The sequence below is a fragment of the Trichechus manatus genome, unplaced genomic scaffold (genome assembly GCF_000243295.1).
Source record: "Trichechus manatus latirostris isolate Lorelei unplaced genomic scaffold, TriManLat1.0 scaffold00128, whole genome shotgun sequence".
Lineage (NCBI taxonomy): Eukaryota > Metazoa > Chordata > Mammalia > Sirenia > Trichechidae > Trichechus > Trichechus manatus.
In genome coordinates, this window is record NW_004444064.1 from 4,647,892 (window position 1) to 4,675,611 (window position 27,720).

General features: G+C 47.1%; 1 protein-coding gene across 2 annotated transcripts in view; it reads right to left on the reverse strand.

The window, feature by feature from the left end:
- The window catches only part of TRPM2 (transient receptor potential cation channel subfamily M member 2), a 103,332-nt gene extending 75,950 nt beyond the window's left edge, over positions 1-27,382 (reverse strand). The window contains exons 1-8 of one of the 2 annotated variants that reach the window (XM_023739067.1): positions 26,479-27,382; positions 24,362-24,630; positions 23,226-23,314; positions 9,776-9,944; positions 9,330-9,510; positions 5,541-5,707; positions 3,198-3,378; positions 747-808 (exon numbers count right to left, since the gene is read on the reverse strand). In XM_023739067.1, the coding sequence (XP_023594835.1) occupies positions 747-808; positions 3,198-3,378; positions 5,541-5,707; positions 9,330-9,510; positions 9,776-9,944; positions 23,226-23,314; positions 24,362-24,526 (1,014 nt within the window). In that variant the 5' untranslated portion in view covers positions 24,527-24,630; positions 26,479-27,382. Of the gene's footprint in view, positions 1-746; positions 809-3,197; positions 3,379-5,540; positions 5,708-9,329; positions 9,511-9,775; positions 9,945-10,041; positions 12,614-23,225; positions 23,315-24,361; positions 24,631-26,478 lie in introns of those variants that run through there. The other variant, XM_023739069.1, reaches the window with a different exon arrangement.
- Between the last annotated feature and the right edge of the window lie 338 nt (positions 27,383-27,720).

The window sequence follows — 27,720 nt, forward strand, 5'->3', positions numbered from 1 at the left end:
AGGAGGAGCATAGACACAGAGACAAGGAGCACAAACAGGGAAAGACAGAGGTCACAGGAAGATTGCCAAGGAACGCCAGTGCTGCAGAAGCTGAGACAAGGATCTTCCCCCAGAGCCAAAAGAGTTAGAAAGCCTTCCCCTAGAGCCAGTGCCCTGAATTTGGATTTCTAGCCTCCTGAACTGTAAGAAAATAAATTTCCATTCTTTAAAGCCACTCATTTGTGGTATTTCTGTTACAGCAGCACTAGAAAACCAAGACAGTCCATTAGCAACATGTTAAAATCACCAGAGGAGCTGATTTTAAATACAGCTGCTGATTCCACAGATCTGGCGGAGGGGAGGGGAGGGATGTCCAAGGGTCTGCACTTCGAAAACACTCCTGGGGGAGCCTGGGTGGTGGATTTGTAGAAATAATCACACTGGATGCCCCAGGGAACCCCTGGAAGCCAAGGGCTACTGACTCCATCCTTGCTCCAGTCCCTTCTAGAGCCCGTCTCTAACGTCCACACCAGTCAACTCCATGGAGCCAGGGCGCCCTCTAGCAGGTTCCTTGCTCAATCCCACCTGGAAATGGTCCCCTTTTTACATGGTGGACCCTCACTTCCTCCATCTTGAGTAAACCAAGCCTATTGCCATCTCCTGCCAATGATCCCCTGGAATGCTGGCAAAGGAGCTCCTTGGGCCCATCACTCGTCTGCATCAGGAACTGACCCGAGCAACCCCCACCCAGGCCAGCCAGTACTTACGTTCAGTGTGCCAGGGCCGCCTTCCAGCACCACGCAGACGATGGGGATCTTGATGGCCACCCCTAGGACAAAACATGGTGCCCTGAACTAGGGGGTGGGGGCTCAGGCCCTCCACCGTGGGGACACTCTTCCCCATTCCCCTGTTTGCTCCAGTTCACAGTACTGGAACTGCCTTTCCTAGTCACCTGTTGGAAGATGCACTGCAGGGAATAAGTAGCTTTAAAGGTTGATGCTCCAGAATTTGCAGATGATTGATTTACTCTATATCTATATAAACCAAAAGCCATTGCCATCGAGTCAATTCCAACTCATGGTGACCCCATGTGTACAGAGTAGAACTGCACTCCGAAGGGTTTTCAAGGCTATGAACTTTTGGAAGCAGCTTTCCAGGATTTTCTTCTGAATTATTCTATATAAACCACAGCAAACTCAAGAACACCCTGTTGTCCAACCTCTCTTGCCCACTTGCCTTCTACTCCTGTTCACTTTCTTGAGTGGAGGGAAGGACTAGGGACACAGTTGATTAGAGCTGACACCCCAAATCCTCCCTGTTATGAATTGTGTTCCCCAAAAATGTGTGTCAACTTAGCCAGTCCATGATTCCCAGTATTGTGTGGTTGTCCACCATTTTGTGATCTGATGTGATTATCCTATGTGTTGTAAATACTAACTTCTATGATGTTAATGAGGCAGGACTCAATCTACAGGATCAGATATAAAAGAGAGAAGAGAGCAGAGAGGAGTGGGACCTCACACTATCAAGAAAGAAGTGCCAGGAGCAGAGTGCATCCTTTGGACCAGGGGTCCCTATGCTGGAAAGCTCCTAGGCCAGGGGAAGATTGATACAGGGACCTCCTCTCAGAACCGACAAAGAGAGAAAGCCTTCCCCAGGAGCTGGCACCCTGAATTCAGACTTCAAGCCTCCTAAACTGTGAGAGAATAAGCCTCTGTTTGTTAAAGCAATGCACTTGTGGTATTTCTGTTATAGCAGCACTAAGTAACTAAGAAACACACCCCATGCCTGTCTTGTCTACCAGGCAGGCATTCAACTTGCTGTGGCAACTATGAATCATCAGGTCACTCTTCTCTGTAAACCTTTTTGTGACTCCTTAAAATCTGGGCATACCTCTGGGGACACATCAAGCAAGGGAGTATCCTGCACGGGGCAGGGGTAAGGCCAGGAAACCTGTCCTCTGTCCGTCCAGCCAGCCTCACCGGGCACAGCAGAAAGGGGGCCTTGTTAAGACTTTAGAAATCTCTTTCCCTGGACGTCAATTTTCTATCCAGGTGCCAACAGTGACCTCACTGTCTGTGCACACTCACATCCCAAACACTCCCCAGCTTTGGTTTTCTCTGTCAAAGCTGAGGTTTTCCAGGTGTGGTCTCTGGACCAGCAGCAACAGCATCACCTAGGAATTGGTGCAAATGCAAGTTCTCAACCCCACTAGAACTCCTGACCAGAGACTCTGCAGAGGGCTCGGTGCTCTGTTCTGACAAGCCCTGCAGGGGACTGTGATGCCCACAAGGCTCCAGGGCTCTAAAGATTTATGGACCAATTCAGGTAATAGGGATAGATACCATCCTATTCTTTCTGATTCTTTCTTCAGCCCCTCCTCAAATCACATGCACTATCCCATGTATTTGACCCTCCAAATCTCCTTGAATCCATCCCATTCCATCTACAAGGAAGACATCCAGTTCCGAGTTTTGACTCTTCCACATCCTCACTTCTGACCCTGAGACTGTGCTGTGGTCTCAAGTGACTGTATGAAAGCCTGTTACCTGAGCGTAAGCAAAGAAGCCAGGCCTGCCCTAACTTTCCTCCCACTTGTCAAAGGGGTCTCAGTGCAGGGGCAGAAGAAGGTCATCCTAGCTCAACTGAATTTTACTGGAGCCCTTTGTTCAAGAACATCCTTCACTCTTGGGTGTTCAGGAGAAGGCTTACTATAATCAACTAACTGAGAAGGGCTTACTGGTCTACTCTGTTTAAATAACTTCAGAATGTCTCCCAAACCTTCCTTTCTCTGAGCACCCAACTCTCACCCTCCTCTTCCTCTGGGTCTCCCAGGACCCAGGTGGCCTTACCATAAGAAAAGAAAACATTCCCAGCAGACTCGCCCTAATTGCAACCTCAGGCCAATCATCAACCCCTCTTAAGTGAGTAGGGGACTCAGAGGCTCTTGGGTCTTGCCCAATTGCCCCTTTTTCTCCTTTCCACCCTTCCTTTAGCCCTTTCTCTCCCCTTCCAGAAATTCTTTTGTAATAAAGTTGTCCTCGTCTGTCTGAACATCATCCAGTGCCATTTCTTCTCTGACAGACCAAGTGTAAAGAGATGGCAGGAGAAGAGACACAGGTGCATCTGACGTCCCTCTGCATCCCACCGCAATGAACACCCTAACATCCTGCCACCACTGCTCCCTGAAGAGTGCCCCAACAGCCCACCCCACTCACCTCCCTTTTCTTTTGTCTGTTCCGATATGAACTTCTCCAGCCTGGTCCTCAGGGGAATCTCCACCCCATATCTGCCGTGGGTCCCATCGTCCACCAGGATGAAGTGGGAGTGGTTGCTATCCAGACAGGTGAGGTTCCCCTGGCCTTCCTCGTCCAGGACGTACTCGGCAGGGAAGCCGCCCTGGAACGGCCAGACAAGAGATAGATGGGTGGACAGAAAGTACCATGGTTTCAACACTGAGAATGTTAAACCGAAAAAACCAAACCAGTTGCCCTCAAGTCGGCCCCCAACTCATGGCATCCTCATGTGTGTTGAGCAGAACTGTGCTCCATAGGGTGTTTAATGGTGGAGTTTTCAGAAGCAGATCTCCAGGACTTTCTTCCAAGGTGCCTCTGTCTGGGTGGACTTGTGCCCCCAAACTTGCAGTTAGCAGTTGAACATGTTAACCATTTGTGCCATCCAGGGATTCCTGTGGTGATGTTGCGGGGGTCTAGTAGGCTGAATAATGGTCTCCCAAAGATATCCACGTCCTAGTCCCTGGAATTTGTAATTGTCACCTTATTTGGAAAGATCTTTGCAGATGTGGTTAAGGATCTTGAGATGGGGAGACTATCCTGGACTCTCTGGCTAGGCAAATGTCTCTATCAGAGGGACACAGAGGGAGATTAGACCCACACAGAAGAGAAGGAGGCAATGTGAAGATGGAGGCAGAGATTGGAGTGATGCAGCCACAAGTTAAGGGATGCCTGGTGGTACCAGAAGCTGGAAGAGACAAGGAAGAATCCTCTAGAGCCTCTGAACGGATCGCAGCCCTGCTGGCACCTTGATTTTGGCCGAGTGATACTGATTTTGGACTTCCAGCCTCCAGAACTGTGAGAGAATACATTTATGTTGTTTTAAGCCACCAGGTTTGTGGTACTTTGTTACAGCAGCCACAGGACACTCATACAGGAGAGCTGCTGGGCCAGGACACACATCCCCTGGCATCCACGGAGGATGGAGGGTCTCCTCACACTTTCAGGGGTAGTTCCCACCGATGGCCATACAGGATGGGGGTGTGGTATAATGACAAGTCTTATGAACTGGGACTGGAGAGCACGGTAAAGGGAGATCTTGGACGTCACGCAGTGTCTCTTAGCCTCAGTTTTCCACTCAGTAAAATGGGTATGAAAGACCCAACAGTTGACGCAACCCAGCCCAGCTGCACCCATCTCATATTCTGATACAAAAGGAAGACAAAGGCCAGCACAGGCTGTCCAGGGCCTGGCTGCAGCCCTCCATGGGCATCTGTGACTGGCAGAGGACTTACCACGCCAAGGAGGCTCTTCCCCTGGGAATAAGTGCAGGTGGCCTTTGCCAGAGCAGATGAAGTATCCTGTGCATAAATGACCACTCATAAATATGGCAGTTACAGCAAAGTCTCCTGCACAAGTCATGGATCAATGTATCCTGAACCTTTCTGACCATGCGAATTAACAGGACCTGTGCCCACAATGTCAAATGTCACATGTCCTTAAAAAACTTGTTGAATGAATCCCATGACGTTTTCCAACTCGTCTCTTTATTTAAGGCATTGATTCTCACTGCTAAACCAGTTAAATAGACACAAGTGAGCTCTGTCTTTCCTCCTACAAGGGAAGCTTGCTGTGGGTATTGACTGCCTTGGAATCACAGCATCATGGAATTCCTGGGCTGGGGAAACCTCAGAGTCCCTGGGTGGCACAAATCATTGAGGCACTCGGCTGCTAACCAAAAGGTTGGAGGTTCAAGCCCACCCAGAGGCACCTCAGAAGAAACTCCTGGCAATCTACTTCCAGAAAGTCAGCCATTGAAAACCCCATGGAGCACTGTTCTACTCTGACACTCACAGGGTGGCTCAATGGCATTTGTTTGTTTGTTTGTTTGTTTGTTTTGGCGGTGGGGGGTGTGGGACCTCAGCAAGTGGAGCTTCAAAGCTCAGGCTTTGGGGGTAGCCCAGCTCAAGTGGTCATTGGCTGTGACCCTGGCCAAGTTACTTCCCTCCCCAGTCCATTTCATGGCTTTTCATCAGAGGAGCCATGAGGATGGCCCTCAAGCCATGGTGGCTCTGATATGGTTCTTATGTGGATCCTCCCTGTAGTCTTGAGGAAGGAAACTGGAGTCCATCCATGAAGCTGCTTGTCCAGGTCACTGGGTCCATGGCATGGGCAGGACTTGGGTGGGTCTCCTGAACCCCATTCTTCCCTTCGGTGCCCAGATGACGGTCTATTCATTGCATATCTATGAGCGTGTTCCTCACACCCTCTCCCTCCCACGACACTCCCACTCTGACCTGCCCCCATCCCAGGGCAGACTCCACTCACCATAGGGTGGACCAGACTCTCCCGGTTATGAACAGTGCCCCAGGTGGCAACTCCAATGGTGATGACATCACCTTCCTTGTAGCTGCTGCTCAGGTTGAAGTCCCTCACCGCTTCACCCACCTGCTTCATCACCCCAGCGTGGGATCCCCCAGTGATGAGCCAAGCTCCTGGAGAAGAGAAGCAGGGAAGTCAGAAGGCCTGCAGGTGCACAGGTGCAGCTGCCAGGCAAAATCCTGACACCCCAGGTCCTTCCATGGTTAATAATACTCGTTAGTGTCAACAAAGTCCCTTACTCAAGGAGGTTTCAAGTACATTAGTAGGTTTGATTCTCAAATCCAGCGTTAAGGAGGAAGGTACACTAGGAGTGTGTCTTCATGTTACAGCTCAGGGAACCACAGGACAATGGCTTTCCATGTTGCTCAGGTAGGAAGAGGGAGGACAGGAACAAGGATCCATCTTCTGACCAGGTCTCATCCCCTCTTCCCATCTCCCTGCTACCTCCTCTCTGTCCCAATCTTGGGAAATTTCTCTGAAATCTACTTCTACTTTTTCTACTTCTACTTCTTCTATTTCTGCTTCTACTTCCTCTATTTCTAATTCTACTTCTTCTATTTGTACTCCTACTTCTTCCACTTCTCCTATTTCTGCTTCTTCCACTTCTACCTCTTCTATTTCTGCTTCTACTTCTTCTAGTTCTAGTTCTATTTCCAGTTCTTCTACTTCTACGTCTTCCTATATATTTACTTCTACTTCTACTTCTACATCTTCCTATATATTTACTTCTACTTCTTCTACTTCTATTCTGCTTCTACTTTTTCTATTTCTACTTTTACTTCTGTTCTGCTTCTACTTCTTATATTTCTGCTGCTTCTACTTCTACATCTTCTATATCTACTTCTACTTCTACTTCTATTTCTATTCCTGCTCCTATTTCTACTTATTGTTCTACTTTAAGAACTTCCCTTCTTCCTCTCAGCTTTTGGGATCCATGTGTGGTAGATTGTATTCCTGCTCCCTGTTCCCTGTAAGGGATTACACCCACATACTGTGGCCACAGGACACGCAATGGCTCCCTGTAGGGGATCGGCTTCCCTACCCCATTGTTGGGCTTGACCGGGGGCCTGCTCTATTCAACGGCATGCAGGCTGGTAGAACAACCACCACATCAGAGCATAGTGAGTTCACGCCAAATTTTTTTGCTCCACTACCTCTGCCACAAGAACAGCAGGTCCCAAGTAAGATTTGTTCCTCTGGCCCGTGTCCCCAACTGAGAAAATACATGGGGTGGAGCTGCAGCCCTGACCCACAGCCACTGCCTTGAACCATAAGCACAAAGCAATGTTTGCTGATGCTTTGGGTTGTTGGTTATCTACACAATGCTGACCAATACTACAGAATGTGGCAAGGCCACGGTGCTGCCACAAATTTTAAAAATCTAAAACATGTAGCACTGGCTTTGGGCTGGGCAGTGGGTAGCAAGGACACTGACACTGAAGGCCAAAATGATACAAGGGCAAGACATGTGGTGAAGTTGCCATCTGTGATTACCTGGGAGACAGATGGGCACCTAATAAAGCCACAGCATTAGATGAAGAGGCTGCGAAGGTCACTGGTGTACTTGGATGACGGTGAGCTGCATTTGACTGAGTCCCACTCAAGCAGACTGAGAAAAGACTCAGTCAGTTTACAGGCAGGGATGGAGGAAAAGGTGATGGTCTTCATCACCCACTGGGAAATGGTAAAACTGAGAAAGGCCAATTAAGACTCAGGTTGAGACTATTTCAGGGCAAAAGCCTATGAGTCCCTGGGTGATGCAAACAGTTAACAGGCTCAGCTGCTAACTGAAAGGTTGATGGTTCGAGTCCACCCAGAGGTACCTCAGAAGAAAAGCTGAAAATCTACTTCCAAAAAATCAGCCATTGAAAACTATGGTGCACATTTCTCCTCTGACACACATGGGGTCTCCATGAGTCAGAATCAATGTGATGGTAACTGGGTTAGGGCAAAGATTAAGTCAAGGGTGGACCTCACATTCTTTGTGAAAATCAAGCCCTTGGAATTGCTGTATGACTCTGCTCTCATCTGGACCCAAAAACATGGCTTTTCTTGTTGCTACTCTGCCCCAGTGTGACCAACCTTGGTAACACAGACACTCTACTTATCAGTCATCACTTTGAGGGAACCTCAGGTCCCCAAAGGCATGTAGCCCAGCATGTTGTGACATACTGGGCTCTGCAGAACACGAGATAGAAGTCTTGGCCCCTGCATGGTCTTCCTAGTGGTGTGACCTTGGGAAGTTACTTAACTTCAACGAGGCAGTTTCTTAAGTTTAAAGATGGAAATAATCTACCTACTTCCCTGAAGCTGATGGAAAGATTAGGTGATAGGTACAGAGTCTGGTTCTCAGAAATGCTCACTAATATCCCCATGATGAACCCAAGCTACTCTGCTCCCCTCAGGAATCATTTGCCCATGCCATCCCATAAACTTGTGACTCAGGGCAACCTGTGGGTGCAAGTCACTAGTTGGGTTATATACTGGAGCCATTTATGTCCCATGAATGAGCTGGAAGGCAGCAGCAGGGTGTCAAGGGAGGAGCTGGGAGTCGGGTGAGTCTGATCCAATGCTTCTCTATCCAGGTGCAGGGTCATGATCTGCAGGTGAGGGGGTGTTATGGCTTGAATTATGTCCCCTGAAAGATCTGTTCAAGTCTTTACCCTGGTGCCTGTAAGTGTGACCTTGTTTAGAAATCAGGTCTTTGCAGATGTAATTAGTTAACATAAAGTCATATTAGAGTAGGGTGGGTCCTAAACCTTACAAGAAAAGAGAAGAAACACAGACATATACACAGAGGGAAGACAACTGTTATTAACTGAATTGTGTCCCCCGCAAAATGTGTGTCAACTTGGCCAGGCCATGATTCCCAGTACTGTGTGGTTGTCTACCATTTTGTGATCTAATGTGATTATACTATGTGTTGTGAATCCTAACCTCCATGATGTTTATGAGGTATGATTAGAGGCAGTTATGTTAATAAGGCAGGACTCTATAGGATTAGGTCGTATCTTGAGTCAATCTTTTTTGAGATATAAAAGAGAGAATTCAACAGAGAGGAGAGGCACCTCATGCCACCAAGAAAGAAGCACCAGGAACAGAGCACATTCTTTGGACCTGGGGTCCTGGCACTGAGAAGCCCCTAGACCAGGGGAAGATTGATGACAAAGACCTTCCCCCAGAACCTACAGAGAGAGAAAGCCTTCCCTAGGAGATGGCACCCTGAATTCCGACTTTTAGCCTCCTAAACTGTGAGAGAATAAACTTCTGTTTGTTAAAGCCATCCATTTGTTCTATTTCTGTTATAGCAGCACTAGATAACTAAGACAATGGCCATGTGATGATGGAGGCTGAGATTGGAGTGATGCAGCCACAAGACAAGGAATGCCTGGAGCCACCAGAAGCTGGAAGAGACAAGGAAGGATCCTCCCTTAGAGCCTTTGGAGGAAGTGTGGCCCTGCCAACACCCTGAATTCAGATTTCTGGCCTCAAGAACTGTGAGAGAATATATTTCTGTTGTTGTAATCCCCTAGTGTGTGGTGCTTTGTTACAGTAGCCACAGGACATTTATAAAGGCATGGACTCCATGAACCCAAGGGTTCCAATCCCCACGGCCATCACTCAGCCTTGGAGGGACATCCTCACCTGGAGCTGCCTGCTCACCCCACCTCCACCCCCCATTGCTTTCTGGGCACCCCCTCCAGCAGAAGCCTCATGTCCATCCCGTGCTCTTACCTGTGGTCTGGGCCACCTTGACCAGGCCTCTCCGGAAGATGCTTTTTAGCCTCAGCTTCATGTTGAAGTTCTTGGCCCCACCCGTCACCGAGATTAAGAGGTTAGGGACATCCAGGCCCCAGTGTTGGGTCATGAGATGGTAGATCACGCTGGAGGGTGTGTCTTGGGAGACTCGGACATACTGCAGAGAAAGGTCAGTGGGAGGAGACCCTGTGTTAGCAGGCTGCAGCTGTTCATGGTCAGCACATGTCCAAAGGGCCACAGCCCACCCCAGCCTGCCCCCTTCGGCCTGCTCACCTCAGCCTGCCCACCCCAACCTTCCATGGGACTGCTGCGTGTCATCATGGGGCTGCCATGTGCCATCCTGGGGCTGCCATGGGGACTCCGGGACCATCAGCAGTGAGCTTGAGCCCACAATGAAGAGCACCAGAGCAATAGATACCCACCTTTCCCACCTTCTGGCCCAAGCCTGTGAAGACAATGTCACCAAAGGCATCTGTGGGCATCTCCTGGACGTGCTTCTTGGGGTCCCACTCCTTGCCCTGGAACACGTGGGCCTTGATGGCCTCCTCCAAGTGCTGCTCACGTGTGTAGCCGCACTCACACACCACCTTCCTGTGAAGACACTACACAGGTCACCCACCTACCCATCTGCAGGGCCCAGACAGGGGATAAAGCCCAAAAGACACCCCAAGTTGGAGGGTCCCTGCACCTTCCATAAACCTTCAGTCTGCAAAGAAGATGAGGGGAGATGTCTTCTCAGCCAGCTTGCTGTTCCCAGGTGGAAAGATGAATACCTGCACCCAGGCAGGCAAGTAGGTGGGCCACTCCAGCCTTACGTGTCTGCAGCTCCCACCTGTCTTGGGCAACTTCCACCAGTTGAGAGATGACACAGACAGGCATGAAACACAAAGTTCCACTGAGCCCCCCTTAGCTGATCTAGAAAGATCCAGAAAGAGTACAAGGCTTCCATGGAGTCGGGTGCTTGGTCTGCCTCTACCACTGAGTTTTGTGTTGGAACAAGTCAGTTTTTCTTCTCTGGGCTTTGATTTCCTTATCTCTAATTTGGGGCTGGGATTAGAGAATAAGACTTCTAAGAGTCTTTTCACCCCATTCAAAGCCCATTGTTTTACCCTCAAGCACAGGGTATGGGATAATAGCAAATGCATCTACAGAGCCAGGCACGTTCCAGACACTTACCTGTACATATTACAATTTAAGTCTCCCATCAACCCTCTGAAGAAGGCACTATTACTATAGTCACTTTACAGATGAGGACCCCAAGGCACAGAACTCTTCAGTACTTTGCCCAAGGTCACCCAGAAAGCACAGGGAAGAGCTGGGATTCAAACCCAGGATGACTGGACCCAGAATCCATGCTATATTCCCTCCCTAGGAGCTACAGAAACTTCTTCAAGCAAATAGGTCCACCATTAAGGCCAATGATCATCAGGTGCCTTGAATAAGGCAAATACTCAATACAAGTTGAACTTCCCCAATGAGGCTGTAACATCCTGGAGGAGGAGGAGGAAGGGAAGCTTGTGGTATGTACTGTGCTGGCCTCATAGCTGACTTCCTGTAATCTCAAGCAAGAGCAGTAAGTAGGCACCGCTACCCCCACTTAACAGATGACTGAGCCTTATGGACGTCAATAACTTTCCAAGCCTCACAGCTCAGCAAGGCCAGGGTTGACTCTGGATCTGCTTGGCCCCAAAGCCTATACTCTGCCCACCGCCCAGCACTGCCTTCCTGACATGCACCACTTCCTACAGGGGGCACCACTGAGAACTGTGTCCCTGCAACATTGATGTGCAAGGCAGGACCATATGTGTTTGCTGAGTGAATGCTACACATATAAAATAATGTCCTCTCCATCAATTCATTGAACAACCCATGCTGGGCTGAGATAAAAACATAAATGAAATCCCCTCCCTGCCCTCAAGAAGCTTGTGGACTAACCAAGAAGCTTATAGCCTCATGTCTCTAAAAAGTTAATCCAGAGTCAAAAACCACCAAACACTAAGCAGAAATGGACAAAGGAGAAGAATTGTTTGTAATTTTATGTTTCATCCTCTTACTCTAGAGGAAGGAATGTGCTTTTTTCAAAAATCTTAACTTGTACCAAATCATTTCATGAGAATAGTTTTAAAAGCCAAATAAAACTCAAAAGCTTTTGGGGGAAAAACTACAAACAGCAGCCTTCTAACATTCATGTCATCCAAGTCCCAGAAGGAGAAGAGAAAGCTGAAAAAGTATTCAAAGAAAAATGGTTGAATTTTTCCAAATTTAAAAAAAGACATAAACCTACAGATTCAAAAACCTAACTGAACACCAAACAGGATAAATCCAAACAAACACGTGCCAAGACACGTCAGAGTAAACCTTCTGAAAACTAAAGGCAAAGAAAAGATCTTGAAAGCGAGAAAGAAATGACACCTTGCTTATATGGTAAATGCAATTTGAACAACAGCAAGTTTCTCACCAGAAGACATAAAGGCAGAAAGAAGTAGCACAACATTTTTCAAATGCGAAAAAGCTACCTACCTAGACTTTTATATCAGCAGAAATATCCTTTGAGAATAAAGTGGAAGATGAGACCTTCTCAGATGAAGGAAAACTAAGGGAATTTGTCACCAGCAGACTTACCCTAAAAGAAGGGCTAAAGGAGGTGCTCTAGACAAAAATGAAAGAAGCCTTAGTGGTGCAAATGGTTAAGCACTCAGAGCTACTAACCAAAAAATTTGCCGTTCAAACCCACCCAGCAGCTCTACGGGAGAAAAATCTGACAATCTGCTTTCATAAAGATTATAGCCAAGAAAACCCTATGGGGCAGTAGTAGTCCATCACATGGGGTCTCTATGAGTCAAAACCAACTCAATGGCACCCAAGAACAAAAAATAGACATGAAATGATAAAGGAAGGAATTTTGGAACATCAGGAGGGAAGAACAATGGAAAGAACAAAAATATGGGTAAATACAACAAATTTTCCTTGAGTTTTCTAAATGATATTTGATGGTTGTAGCAAAGATTATAACATTGTCGGATGTGATTCTCAATGTATGTAGAGGAAATACTTAAGACAGTTATATTATAAAGGGTAAAGGAATGTAAAGAGAAATAACGTTTCTACACTTCACTCGCACCAGTAAAATGTCAACACTGGGTGTTGTGTTGTTAGGTGTCACTGAGTCAATTATGACTCATAGTGACCCAATGTACAACAAAATGAAACTGTGCCCAGTCCTGCACCATCCTCACAATTGTTCTTATGTTTTAGCTCATTGTTGCAGTTCCTGTGTCAATCCATCTTGATGAGGGTCTTCCTTTTTTCTGTTGACTCTCTACTTTACCAAGCATGATGTCCTTCTCCAGAGACTGGTCCCTCCTGATAACATGTCCAAAGTACGTAAGACGAAGTCTTGCCATCCTTGCTTCTAAGGAGCATTCTGGCTGTACTTCTTCCAAGACAGATTTGTTCGTTCTTCTGCGAGTCCATGGTATATTCAATATTCTTCACCAACACCATAACTCAAAGGCATCAATTCTTCTTCGGTCTTCCTTATTCATTGTTCAGCTTTCGCACTCATTTGAGGTGACTGAAAATACCATGGATTGGGTCAGGCTCACCTTAGTCCTCAATACCAGTCCTCAACACCAGCAGACACCAGTAAACTGTCATAATTATGTATATGAAATGTAATACCTAGAGCAACCACTAAAAAAGCTATAGAAAGAGATACATGCAAAAACACTAAGATAAATCAAAATGGAATTCTAAAAAATGTTCAAATCATCCACAAGAAGCTAAGAAAAATTGAAACAGAACAAACAGAAAAAAAAATGGCAGACGTAAACCTAACAGATGAATAATTACATTAAATGTTCTAAATACACCACTTAAAAGTCAGAGATTAACAAAGTAGGTTTAAAAAACTGACCCAATTATTTTTTTTGTCTATAAGAAACTCACTTTAAATATAGTTATACAGGTAGTTTGAAAGCAAATGGACTATTCAGCAATAAAAAGAAATAAACTATTGGTACACACAACAACTTGGATGGATTTCAAGGGCATCGTACTGAGTGAAAAAAATCCAATCTCAAAAGATCACAGTGTATGATTCCATTTATATAATATTCTCAGAAAGACAAAATTATAGGGATAGATAACAGATTAGTGGTTTCGAGTAGTTAGAGATGGTGAGAGAAAGGGGGTGGATGTGTCTATAGGGAGGGAACACAAGGGAGATCTTTGTGGTGATGAAACAGTTCTGTATATTGATGGCAGTGGTAGTTACACAAATCTACACATGTGATAAAATGATATAGAAAGAACTAAAACCATAAAACTCTTAGAAGAAAACATACGAATAAAGCTTCAGGGCCTTGTTTTTTGCAATAGGGTCTTAGATATGGCACCAAAAGCACAAGCAACAAAAGAAAAATAGATAAATTGGAACTCATCAAAATTAAAAACGCTTTTGTATCAAAGGACTTTATTAAGAAAGTAAAGAGACAACCTACAAAATGGGAAAAAATATTTGGGAAACATATATCTAATAAGACTTAATATCAGAATTTATAAAGAAACTCCTACAACTCAACAACAAAAAGACAGACAATCCAATTTTTAAAAATGGGCAAAGGGCTTGAATAAACATTTCTCCATAGAAGATCTACAAATGGACAATAAGCACATGAAAAGACGTTCAAAATCATTAGTCATTAAGAAAATGCAAATCAAAACCACAATGAGATACCACCTCACACACCATAGGATGACTATCATCAGAAAAACATAAAATAACAAGTGGTGGCAAGGATGCGGAGAAATTGGAACCCTCATACATTGCTGGTGGGAATATAAAATGTTACAACCACTATGAAAAACACTTTGGCAGTTCCTCAAAAAGTTAAATAGAATTACCATATGACCCAGCAATTCCACTCCTAGGTATGTGCCCAAAAGACTTGAAATCAGGGACTCGAACAGATACTTGTACATCATTCACTGCATCAGCACTATTCACAATAGCCAAAAGGTGGAAACAACCCAAATGTCCATCAGCAGATGAATGGATAAACAAACTGCAGCATATCCATACAATGGGATATTATTTAGCCATAAAAATGAATGAAATTCTGATATATGCTATGACATGGATGAACCTTGAAACATTACAATGAGTGAAATAAGTCTGAAAATGCATAGAGACAAAAGTTTATTGGTGGTTACCACGGGTTGGGAGGCAGGCAGGAAATGAGTTGATGCTTAAGAGGTACTGGAGTGATGAAAAAGTTTTGGAAATAGTGGGGATGTTTGCACAACACTGTGAATGTAATTAATGTAACTGAATTGCACACTTAAAAACGGTTAAAATGGTAAAATTTTTGTTAAATATATTTTACCACAATAATTTTTTTAAAAGATATAGAACTATACACACACATAGTATTAATTTTTAATTCCTAGTTTTGATACTGTATTAGAGTTGTGCAAAACGTAACTACTTAGGTAACCTTGGTGAAGGGTACATGGGACCTCTCTGTATTATCTTTGCAACTTCCTGCAAATCTATAAGTATTTCAAAATAAAAAGTTTTAAAAAACACACACACACAAACACCACACAGTGTAGGCTCAAAGCAGAAACTTTCAGACCCAGGTCTAGCAGGATGCACGAGGTCCCCCAACTCCCATCATGCCACCGGTGCAGCGAGGCTCCCCTCATGATGCTACAGGAGAAGAGTCCAATCTCCAGGCATTACCACTCTGTTTTCTGATTTGCCCCCAGCAAAAACGCAACCACATATCTTTTTAACCGTTACCTCCTCTCTTATTTTCTTTGTATTTGCGAGTGGAAGCCTTTTTATACTTTTGCTGTTATTTCATTGGGGTTTCACCAGAGAGAGGAGATAAATCTATGTGTTCTTTACACCTTAACTGGAAGCTGATGAGTATTTTTAGATTCCTACTTTTTTTCTGGAAACAAATGACCGAGAAGACTAGATACAGACGAAAAAACACAAATTTTAAAACCAAGTGAAATCTGAGCCAATGACATCGGGGAATGATGATTAGAGTAAGGAAAAGCCTTGGGTTTCTCTGCCACTTATTAGCTGTACGACCTTGAGTGCTTCTGACTTTCAATTTCTCAATAATTAAAGTAGGGAAAATAATACATTCCCTTGACCCACACCCTGCAAAAATTTCTGAGGGTCAAATGAAGTCCTAGGTGGGAAATACTTTGTAAAATTAGCGCAAAATAACCAACCATGCAGACGACCAAGGATGGGTTAAGAGACCTGCCACCTAGCCAGAACCCAGTGTCCGTAGGCTTCTCGCCTGCCTTACATCACTCCTGAAAAAGATCCCTCGATGCTTCGTGTTTCCTGCTCTTGAGGAACACCACACAGTGTGCTCCCAGGGCTGTGAACACAGTGAGTCACAACTATGATGAACTCAAAGCACGCCTGTCCAATTTCTCCTTATAGACCCCTAAGTTAGAACTGTGAGACATTGGTGGTTCCAAGGTAGAATTCTTGCCTTCCATGTGGGATGCCTGGGTTTGATTCCTAGACAATGCACCTCATGCGCAGCCACCACTCATTTGTCAGTGGAGGCATGCTGCTGAACAGGTTTCAGCAGAACTTTCAGCCTAAGACAGACTAGGAAGAAAGGCCTAGTGACCCATCTACTTCCAAAAATCAGCCAGTAAAAACCCTACAGATCACAATAGTCAGATTCACAACTGAGTGAGTTCTTCCCTTTTGTTTTCTAACTCCAGGTCTTTGCATATGTCATTATACTTTACTTTATCTTCTGGAGCCGCCCTTTGAAATCTTCTGTTCAGTTCTTTCACTTCATCATTTCTTCTATTTGCTTTAGCTACTCGGCATTCAAGAGCAAGTTTCAGAGCCTCTTCTGACATCCATTCTGGTCTTTTCTTCCTTTCTTGTCTTTTTAATGACCTCCTGCTTTCTTCTTGCATGGCGTCCTTGATGTCATTCCACAACTCATCTGGTCTTTGGTCATTGGTGTTCAATGTGTCAAATCTATTCTCGAGATGGTCTCTAAATTCAGGTGGGATATACTCAAGGTTGTACTTTGGCTCTTGTGGACTTGTTCTAATTTTCTTCAGCTTCAACTTGAACTTGCATATGAGCAATTGATGGTCTGTAGTGCTGTCGGCCCCTGGCCTTGTTCTAACTGATGATATTGAGCTTTTCCATAGTCTCTTTCCACAGATGTAGCCGATTTGATTCCTGTGTCTTCCATCTGGTGAGGTCTACATGTCTAGTCATCGTTTATGTTGTTGAAAAAAGGTATTTGCAATGAAGAAGTCATTGGTCTTGCAAAATTCTATCATGCTATCTCCAGCAACACACAAGCTGCCATAGTATGACAAACTGACAGACACATGGGGGAGTCTTCTCATAAGAATGGCTAAATTACAATGAAAGCTGACTTCCCAACCTCAAATGGTGTCGGAAGTTAAAGTGAAGACATTGATTGAGAAGAAATGGGATCTTAAACTTGGGATGGGGACATATGGGCACATAATCAGGAAGTTGGGGACACTGAGCCCCTAAATTCCATAAAATCACCCCTGCAAACAGAACCAGCCCTCTTACTCCCATCTGAAGAGATTACTCCACCTTTATCTGCTAAGCCGCTCCACCCATTTTTGCTTCTAGAACTATAACTAGACTTAAATCCCAGCAAGCGCCAAGAGGTGAAGTACAAACTGTGACCCTAGATGAGGGATATTACACTTCAAAAGAACTGCTTGATTTTTCTAATACGTACAAACAGAAACCTCAGGAATATGTGTGGGAATGCCTATTAAGGGTGTGGGATAACGGTGCAAGGAACATAAAGTTGGATCAGTCTGAGTTTATCGATATAGGCCCACTAAGCATAGGGTCTTCATTCAGTGTTTCAGCTTGAGGGGTTAGAAAAAGATCCAATAGTTTATTTAGTTGATTCACTGAAGCATGGATTAAGCTGCAGCCTGCACTAAATCCAGTTGAAATGCCAGACCTGTCTTGGTATACTATAGAAGAAGGTATCCAAAGGCGAAGGGAAATTGGCTTGTTAGATTGCATTTACCAGGTTTGACCCAGCAACCCACCCACGGAGTGCCAAGAGGACACACCGTTTACCACAACAGTTAGCAACAAATTGGTAAAGGGATTCCCAGCATCCTTGATGACTTCTGTGACTACTATTTTATATAAGTAAGATTTGGCAGTGGGAACTGCCCTAACTGAATTAAGACACCTAGTTACAATGCAGCTGATTGGACCCCATGGTATTAAGAGCCAAGTGAAGGAACTTAATCACCAAAGTCAAGGTGGGCAAGGTTACTGTAATGGACTGCAGAGTCAAAGCATTAATCAGAAAGTCTGACTCATACAGACTTATGGTGTTGGCTACTTAGTCATGGTGTCCCTGGGAGTGAAATAAATGGGAAATCTACTAAATATTTACTTGATTTGCACAAGTGGAAGAATTCAAAGTCAAGTGAATGCAGTCTAACCTGAATCGCTAGCATAGAGAGTCACGGACCCTCAATCAATTCCCAGACTGGAGCCAGTTCACACACTCACGCCTTGAATGAAGGGGAGGCAGGGTCCCCTTGAGGAAGGATCCCACTGCACTGCCAAAAATTTATACTGTTAATCTTTCTCCCATCCTTTCCTCAGAGTGATCTATGGCCTTTTATGAGAGTGACTGTTCATTGGGGAAAAGGAAATAATCAGAGTCTTCAGGCATTACTAGACACTGGCTCTGAACTGATATTAATTCCAGGAGACCCAAAACGTCACTGTGGCCCACCAGTCAGAGTAGGGGTGTATGGAGATCAGGTCATTAATGGAGTCTTAGCTCAGGTCTGTCTCACAGTGGGTCCAGTGGATCCCTGAACCCATCCTGTAGTGATTTCCCCAGGTCCAGTAGGTATAATTGGAATAGACTTACTCGACAACTGTCAAAACCCCCACACTGGATCCCTGACATGTGTAATAAGAACTATTACGGTATGAAAAGTCAAGTGAAAACCATTAGGACTGCCCCTACCTAGGAAAATAGTAAACCAAAAGCAATACCGCATTCCTGAAGGGATTGCAGAGATTAGTGCCACCATCAAGGACTTGAAGGATGCAGGGGTGGTGATTCCCACCACATCCCCATTCAACTCGCCTATCTGGGCTGTGAAAAAAAACAGATGGATCTTGGAGAATGACAATGGATTATAGTAAACTTAACCAGGTGGTGACCCCAATTGCAGCTGCTGTTCCAGATGTGGTTTCATTGCTTGAGCAAATTAATGCATCTCTTGGTACCTGGTATACAGCTATTGATCTGTCCAATGCTTTTTTCCCCTTTTCTGTTTCAAAGGACCACCAAAAGCAGTTTGCCTTCAGCTGGCAAAGCCAGCAATACATCTTCGCTGTCCTGCTGCAAACCTGAAAAAATCAAACCCACTGCCAGCGAGTCGATTCCAACTCATAGCGACCCTACCGGTCAGAGTAGAACTGCCCCATAGGTTTCCAAAAAGTGGCTGGTGTATTTGAACTGCTGACTTTTTGGTTAGCAAGAGAGCTCTTAACCACTGCACCAGGGGTATATCAACTCTCCAGCCCTATGTCATAATTTTAGTCCACAGGGACCTTGGTCGTCTTTCCCTTACACAAGACGTCACACTGGTCCATTACATTGATGACAATATGTTGCCTGGACTTAGGAAAAAAGGAATATCAATGACTCTAGACTTATCGGTAAGACATTTGTGTGCTACGGAGTGGCAAATTAACCCGACAAAAATTCAGGTGCCTTCTTCTTCAGGGAAATGTCTAGGTGTCCACTGGTGTGGGGCATGTCGAGATATTCCTTCCAAAGTGAAGAATAAGTTATTGCATCTGGCCCCTCTTACAACTAAAAAGGAGGCACCACACCTAGTGGGCCTCTTTGGATTTTGGAGGCAACATATCCTTCATTTGGGTGTGCTACGCTGGCCTATTTATCAAGTGACTTGAAAAGCTGATAGTTGGTATGGGGCCCAGACCAAGAGAAGGCTCTGCAACAGGTGCAGGCAGTCATGCAAGCCGCTCTGCCACTGAGGCCATACGATGCAGCTGATCCAATGGTGCTTGAAGTTCCAGTGGCAGATAGAGATGCTGTTTGGAGTTTTTGGCAGACCGCTATCAGTGAATTAGGATTTTGGAGCAAAGTTCTGCTATTCTCTGCAGATAACTACTCTCCGTTTGAGAAACAGCTTTTGACTTGTTACTGGGCCGTAGCAGAAACCGAACGCTTAACCATGGGCCACCAAGTCACTATGCAGACTGAGCTGTCCATCATGAACTGGGGGTTGTCTGACACACACAGTCATAAAGTTGCATGTGCAGAGCGGCACTCTATCATTTAATGGAAGTAGTATATACAAGATCAGGATAGAGCAGGAACTAAATGCACAAGTAAGTTACATGAGGAAGTGGCCCAAATGCTCATGGTCCTCACTCCTGTCACATTACCTTCCTTGTCCCAGTCTGCATCTATGGCCTCATGGGGAATTCCCTACTATCAGTTGACTGAGAAAGAGAAAACTCGTGCCTGGTTTACAGATGGTCCTGTGTGATATGCAGGCACCACTCAGAAGTGGACAGGGGCAGCGTTACAGCCCCTTTCTGGGACTTCCCTGAAGGATGTTGAAGGAAAATCCTTCCAACAGGCAGAACTTCTAGCAGTGCACTTTGTTGTTCACTTTGCTTGGAAGGAGAAATGGCCGGATGTGCAACTGTATATTGATTCATGGGCTGTGGCTAATGGTTGGGCTGGATGGTCAGGGACTTGGAAGGAAAATGATTGGAAAATTGGCAACAAGGAAGTGTAGAGAAAAGACATGTGAATAGACCACTCTGAATGGGCCAAAGAAGTGAAGATATTTGTGTCTCATGGGAATGCTCACCAAAGGGTGACCTTGACAGAGGAAGATTTTAATAATCAATTAGATAGGATGATGCTTTCTGTGGAAATTAGTCATCCTCTTTCCCCAGACACTCCTGTCATTGCTCCACGGGCTCATGAAAAAAGCGGCCATGGTGGCAGGGATGGAGGTTATGCATGGACTTCCACTCACCAAGGCCAACTTGGCCACAGCCACTGCTGAGTGTCCAACCTGCCAACAGCAGAGACCAACACTGAGTCCCTGATATGGCACCATTCCTCGAGGAGGTCAGCCAGCAAGCTGGTGGCAGGTTGATTACATTGGACAGCTTCCATCATGGGAAGGGCAGCATTTTGTTCTTACTGGGATAGACACTTACTCTGGATATGGATTTGCCTTCCCTGCATGCAATGCTTCTGCCAAAACTACCATCCATGGACGTACAGAATGCCTTATCCACCACCATGGTATCCCACACAGCATTGTCTTGGATCAATGAACTCACTTCACAGCAAATGAAGAGCAGCAATGGGCCCATGCTCATGAAATTCACTGGTCTTACCATGTTGCCCATCATCCTGAAGCAGCTGGCTTGATAGAACAATGGAACGGCCTTCTAAAGTCACAATTATGGTGCCAGTTAAGCGGCAATACCTTGCAGGATTGAAGCAATGTTCTCCAGGAGGCTACATATGCTCTAAACCAGCATTCAATACATGGTGCTATTTTTCCCATATCCAGGATTCATGGGTCCAGGAATCAAGGGGTGAAAATAAGAGTGGCACCACTCGCTATTACACCTAGTGACTCACTCATAAAATTTTTGCCTCCTTTTCCCATGACCCTGTGCTCTGTGGGTCTAGAGGTGTTAGTTCCAAAGGGAAGAACGCTCCCACCAGGAGACACAACACTAATTCCATTGAACTGGAAGGCAAGAATGCCACCTGGCCACTTTGGGTTCCTCACGCCTTTAGATCAACAGGCAAAGAAGGGAGTTACCGTACTGGCCGGTGTGATTGATCCTGATTACCAAGAGGAAATCGGATTGGTATTACATAATGGAGGTAAAGAAGAGTATGTCTGGAATGCAGGAGATCCCTTAGGGTGGCTCTTAGTACTACCCTGCCCTGTGATTAAAGTCAATGGAAAACTACAGCAACCCAAATCCAACATGACTACTAATGGCCCAGACCCTTCAAGAATGAAGGCTTGCATCACCCCACCAGGCAAAGAACCATGACCAGCTGAGGTGCTTGCTGAGGGAAAAGGGAATACGGAATGGGTGGTGGAAGAAAGTAGTTCTATATACCAGCTACAACCATGTGACCAGTTGCAGAAACAAGGACTGTAATTCTTTGTAGTACTTCTTCCCTCTTTTGTTATATGTGTATGAGTGTATGTATGTATAGATAGATAGGTAGATAGAGATGTAAAAAAGGAGTGAAGGAGGTATGAAAGAACACGGCACATTTGTGTAACAGCCTGGGTGGTGCAGTGGTTTAAGCACCTGGCTGCTAACCAAAAGGTCGGTGGTTTGAACCCACCAGCTGTTCCGTGGGAGAAAGATGTGACAGTCTGCTTCCGTAAAGATTTACAGTCTTGGAAACCCTATGGGGAAGTTCTACTTTGCCATTGAGTCAATTCTGACTTACAGCGACCCTATAGGACAGAGTAGAACTGCCCCACAGGGTTTCCAAGGAGCAGCTGGTGGATTTGAACTGCCAATCTTTTGGTTAGCAGTCTGAGCTCTTAACCACTGCGCCACTAGGACCCTAACTCAAACACAGAGGAGTTCAAAACGCTGGACCTTAAAGGGGAGGTGATGTCCTGCCAAGGTCCCTGGGTGGCACAGTTTGTGCTCATCTAAAAAAAGAAAAAACAAACCAAACCCATTGCCATCGAGTCGATTTCTACTTATAGCAACCCTACTGGACAGAGTAGAACTGCTCCATAGGCTTTCCGAGGAGCGGCTGGTGGATTCGCACTGCCAACCTTTTGTCTACTAACCTAAAAGCTGGCAGTTTGAATCCACCAGTGGACAGCACCTACTGGATGTACCAGCCCAGGAGGGCCGTGTCCAGCAGCTTAGAAACACAGCAGCCACTGATGCCCTTGGGAGTAGACTTGGCAGCCACACACAGTGGGCTCAAGGAACGAGCAGCGGCAAAAGCATATGGTGGGGCTGTGGGCAATTCAGGGCCTCTTTCTGGACCTCAACATCCCATTAGTACAAGGGCTTCCCCTAAGATCTCTTCCAGCAACTTGATCTCAATGCTCTTCCGGAGGAGCAACAGTCTAGAGGTATGTAAGATGGTGCCCAAGTCACTAGGTTTCAAGTCCAAGCATCACTGCGAATGTGCCACATTGTAACCCCAGGCAAGTCATTTAAACTTTAAACACCTCGGTTTCCTCATCTGCAGGCAGGATGAGGTGAAACACCTGCCCCACGGGAGGCTCGTGGGGATGGATGGAAGTGCTTCTCTGTCTCAACCTTATGCAGACGTGAGGAGTCATTAGCACAGACCCAAGGCAGCGGTGGTTCCATGGTAGAATTCTTGCCTTCCAGGTCCAATCCCAGCCCATGCATCTCATGCACAGCCACCACCCGTCTGTCTGTAGAGGCTTGCCTGTTGCTATGATGCTGAACAGGTTTCAGCGGAGCTTCCAGACTAAGACAGACTAAGAAGAAAGGTCTGGTGATCTACCAAAAATCAGCCAATGAAAACCCTACAGATCACAACGGTCAGATCCACAATTGATTATGGGGATGACGCAGGACTGGGCAGCATTTTGTTCTGTTGTGCATGGGGTCACCACGAGTCGGTGCCCAACTCCACAGCAGCTAATAACAACAGTATGGACCCTCTACGCAGAGCCCCCCTGGGAATAGAAGAAAGAAAAGCTGAAGGGGAAGGGGCCTTAAAAACACAGCGCTTCACTTACCCGGCGTCTGACATTTTGGCGCTTTCAACAAAATACACACATTCTTTCTTCTTGATGTTTTCAGGAATCCATGAACTGAGATTTTCTTGCTGACAGTAAAAAGGGCACTCTGAGATTCTCAGACAGTGAAACCACTGATATTCAAACATGCAAATCCTATGTCTTTCTTAGCACTGGCCTCTTGACAAGCATAAGCCAGATTCTTGGCTGGAGAAGTGACACCTAGGTAATTTATTACCACACTGAAGGCTAAAATCACCCTTGCCCAAAGAGGCTCTCAGGTCTGGAGTCAAGAAGGAGGAAGAAACCTAGGAAATTATTTTCCCTTGGGCCCAACTTGAATTTGTATGACACTTTACAGTTTATAAGTCAACATCATATTCCTCAGGAACAGCATAGTGGCCAAGGGGTTTGTATACCTGCCTTTCAGCACGGCAAGTGGAAGTTTCCACAGGAGTCAAGTGAAGGGTATGACACCCTTCTGAGTTAAAGTGTTCAGCTGCTAACCAAAGGGTTGACTCTACCCAGAGACGCCTCAGAAGAAAGGCCCCGCAAGCTACTTCCAAAAAATCAGCCATTGAAAACCCTATGGAGCAAAAGTTCTACTCTGACACACATGGGGTCACCATGAATTGGGGTCAACTCAAGGGCAACTGGTTTGTTTGGTTTTTATGCTTACCCCACCAGACAACCGTGAGATTCGAATGTGCTTGTCTGATCCATTTTTATCAAGGGCTTGTGTGAGATCAGCCCAGGACTTCAGGTTCTCCCCAGCGCTGTCCCAATCAAATCAAGGATGTGAAATTTGTGTAAGCTGGTGAGGGGAAGTAGTGGCTTCCAGGAGGCCAGCCCAGGAGTTCAGTGTTGGGCCAGCGCTTTCTCAGACAGAGGATTTGCAAGTATGGCGTAACCCGCGCGGGGCAACAGATCTAGCTATTCGTTGTTCTCTGCAACGCTCTGCTAGTGAAGGGCCCTTCTGGACTGGACCCTCTAGGTCAGCCGACTCTGCCCAGGTGTGACGCATGCCCCCCAGGTGGTCACTGATTGTCCACACGAGGCTGATCTTGATCCCTTTGCCTCCACTGGGGTCGTGCAGACCAACTCCAGGCGGGCACAACTGGGCAGGGAGAGCCTACCTTTTCACTGTTGCCAAGGGCGGACGGCGGCCTCCTGCTCCTAAAGAGGCCGCTATTGCTGCGCCAGAGGTTGGGGACCAGCCCCAGGTCGACGGTCCTCTGAGGCTGCATCCCAAAGCCCTCTTCTTGCACAGAGCCCAGTTTCCTTGGGCTCGACGGCTCCATCCTGACTGCCCCAGCTCCAGCGGGGCCACTGCCTCCACCGTCAGCACAGAATTTTCTCCAGCTTGCTGAGAGCGAGCTTCCAAACACACAGCATAGTGGGGCTGCTGAAATAGATGACAGGGAAAATGAGGAAGGTGTCCTGGGCCGCGGCCCTTGTCTCCTCCCCCTTGCAGCTGCTCTTCTTGTGACAGGTATGTGAGAGGGTGGTCCCTAGGCTCTCTGGACCCCCACCACCAATGGCAGGCTGGCTGGGGAGCCACAGACCAGGAGGGTGAGGCCTGCTGGGCATTGGGCACCCCAGCACACAATGTAGGGAGGGGTAAGTGACAAAGTGGGGACCGGCTCACCATACAGTGCCTATGGCATAAGAAAGCTCAGTGCAGCACCATGTCCTGAACCTGCAGTGTCCAGCACCATGCCAGCCCCACAGGTACTCGGTGCTGCCGGTCAGTGAGGATGTGAGACAGGAAAGGCAGACAGCCTTCCCGAGTCACTAAGGGGGAACTAGAAGGCCTGGATGTAGAGCCACTTGCCCCTGACTTGGTGGAGTACCCCGATCTTGGATCTCCACTCCACACCTGAGCACAGGAGATGAGACCCGTCAAGGGTCCCTGAGCCACTGAGACTCAGGGGGGCACACAGGCCCTCTTAGCGGGGCCCCAAACAGCTGCCCTGGCCAGGCCTTCCTGTCACCCCACATTATGAAAACAGTCCTGCTGGGCAATGAACTCTGTCTCAGGCACGGCTGCATCCAGCCTAATGTCACTGTCTGCTCCTCTGATGCAAAGCTGTGCCCTCCCCCAACCCAGGCTGGACTACGGTTTGGGGATCCACCAGGAAGGGAGCTCATTCTTGCTCCCCTCCCTCTTCCTCTTCCTGCCGCTGCCAGCCCCTCCAGGGTGGGGAGGGCACAGGATGGAGAAGGGACAGAGCTCCGCCTCCTGGTGCTGCAGCAATGCAGCCCCACACCCATGTGGGGGGCCTTGAGGTGCTGCTGCAGGCTGGTCCTGGGGTGGGTTCTCCAGGATCCTGCAGGGCCTTGGAGCTGCTCCCCAGCTGACTAACCCTGGACACGGCACCTAACCCTGGCTCTGGGCAGTCACCTCACCCCAGCAGGGTCAACCCCTTGGGAGAGGCACCGTCAAGATATTTAACCAGCTCCCTCTGGGCCGCACCAGCGCTGCCTGCAGGCCCCGACCCCACCTTCCCGGCCTGGTCCAGAAGCAGGCCCCAGTCTGTGTCCCTGCAGCCCCAAACACCAAGGGGAGTGAGATGCTGGCCCGACTCACAGACCCTCGTCTCTCCAAGGAACTCCCATGGCCCTCCCCTGGGTGACAGTCCTGGGTGCTGTGAGAGGGCCAGGAACAATACAAGATAGATCCTGCCCACAAAGGACTCTGGGAGAGAACCAGAGTACCTTACCGGGCAGTGACCTAGGCCAGGAAAAACACACCAAATATCTGACTTCATGGAAATGTCAATTGGAATCCATTAACTGGCACACAAACAACCCTATCCATCCTAGATTAGACACGTTTTTCTAGGCCCCTTGCACATATCCTTCACGTAAGTACTCAGTATATAAGCCCCCAGCCTGCACTGCAGTGGGTGTCATCTACCTGGGTGACACTCGATGTTTCTCTGTCCGTTGTGAGAATCTTGGCACCGACCTCTGTATGTAAGTTCCTTAATAAAGCTTTGTCTGATCAACTTGGCTTTTTCAGCCTTTTTTTTCTGAATCTAACCGTGCCCCTCAGAGCCACACCCACCACTGGTCCGGTAGGGTGTGACAGTGCCGGGAAGTGACCACCGTGACAGATCAGGTCACTGCCCTGCAGAATCACAGCATCCCAGATAAGACAGCCCCCTTCAGAAATCCACATCTTGTGCCCACACCGCACAGAACCCCACGGGTCTCCTCTCGGGGAGCCTCTGCCCTTCCTGGTCCCCACCTTTCACTCACTGCCCGAGTTCTGCCCGTTCAGGCTCCTTCTTGTTGGGCTGGACGCACACACTGGGGTCCCGGTGTCCGTCAACAAGGGTGACAACCTCAGGTCACCATCAGGGGGCAGAGGAATTCCCCATGTGTGAATCCACAGATCTGGAGTAAAAGCTCCCAGCTTCCTTTTTGAAGCCACAACAACGAGGAGTTAAGAAAGAGCCCAGTGCCCCCTTCAGCATCCATCCAGGGCAGGCCATGAAGCCCTCTGGCCGGGCAGGAAAAATGAATCGCCACAGACATCATCTGCTGCCAGTGTTCAAGTGACAGCCTGCATCTCCATTTCTCCAAACATTGGTTCACTTCTCCCAGTTCTCAGAAAAAAACGAAGTGCTTCCACTGCCCACAAAGTGGGTCTCAGCCTGCATTACAGTGCTCCGCTCCTGGAGACAGGCAACCCACTAAATGGAATCAGTGGAGCAGATCCTATTTTCTCAAATACTTTTCTCCTGGCTGGGATGTGGTTTCCATCGCTGAGGCCACAGCAAGAGGCTGGCACGATGTTCCTCATTTTACAAACGGGAAAAACAAGCATTGGCCAGCCGCACAGGACTGCCCTGGAGCCCCACAACACCCACGTTTTTATCCCTGGAGGCCGTACCTTCTGGCTCTGCTGCTCAAAGTGGGGTGTGATGGGTTGAAATGTATCCCCCCAAAAGGTATGTTCCAGCCCTAACTGCCATACCTGTGAACACAGTCTTCTTTGGAAATAGGGTGTTTGCAGTGATTAGTTAACATGAGGTCACACGGGAGCAGGGTGGCCCTGGTGCTGTATGAGTGGTGTCCTTGCAGAAGAGGAAGAGAGACACAGGAACAGACACAGACAGAAGGAGGAAACCATGTGAAGACAGAGGCAGAGAATGCAGTCGGCAGCCACAAGCCACGCAATGCCTGCGACCACCGGAAGCTGGGAGAGACAAGGAAGGATCTTCCCATGGAGCCTTGGAAAGAGTGTGGTCTTGCTGCCACCCTGAATTTGGACTTCTGGCCTCCGGAACTGTAAGGCAATGAATGTACGTTGTTTCGAGGCTCCAGTTTGTGGTATTTGGTTATGACAGCCCCGGGAAATTCATCCAGGCTATGAAGTGGAAGGCTGTTTGAGGGGGAGAATTGATACCAAAGTCTCACCTCCCTCTCCCACTCCAGCACCCTTTCTTCTGCCCTGTCACCCTCCAACACACATGTCAGTCCCAGA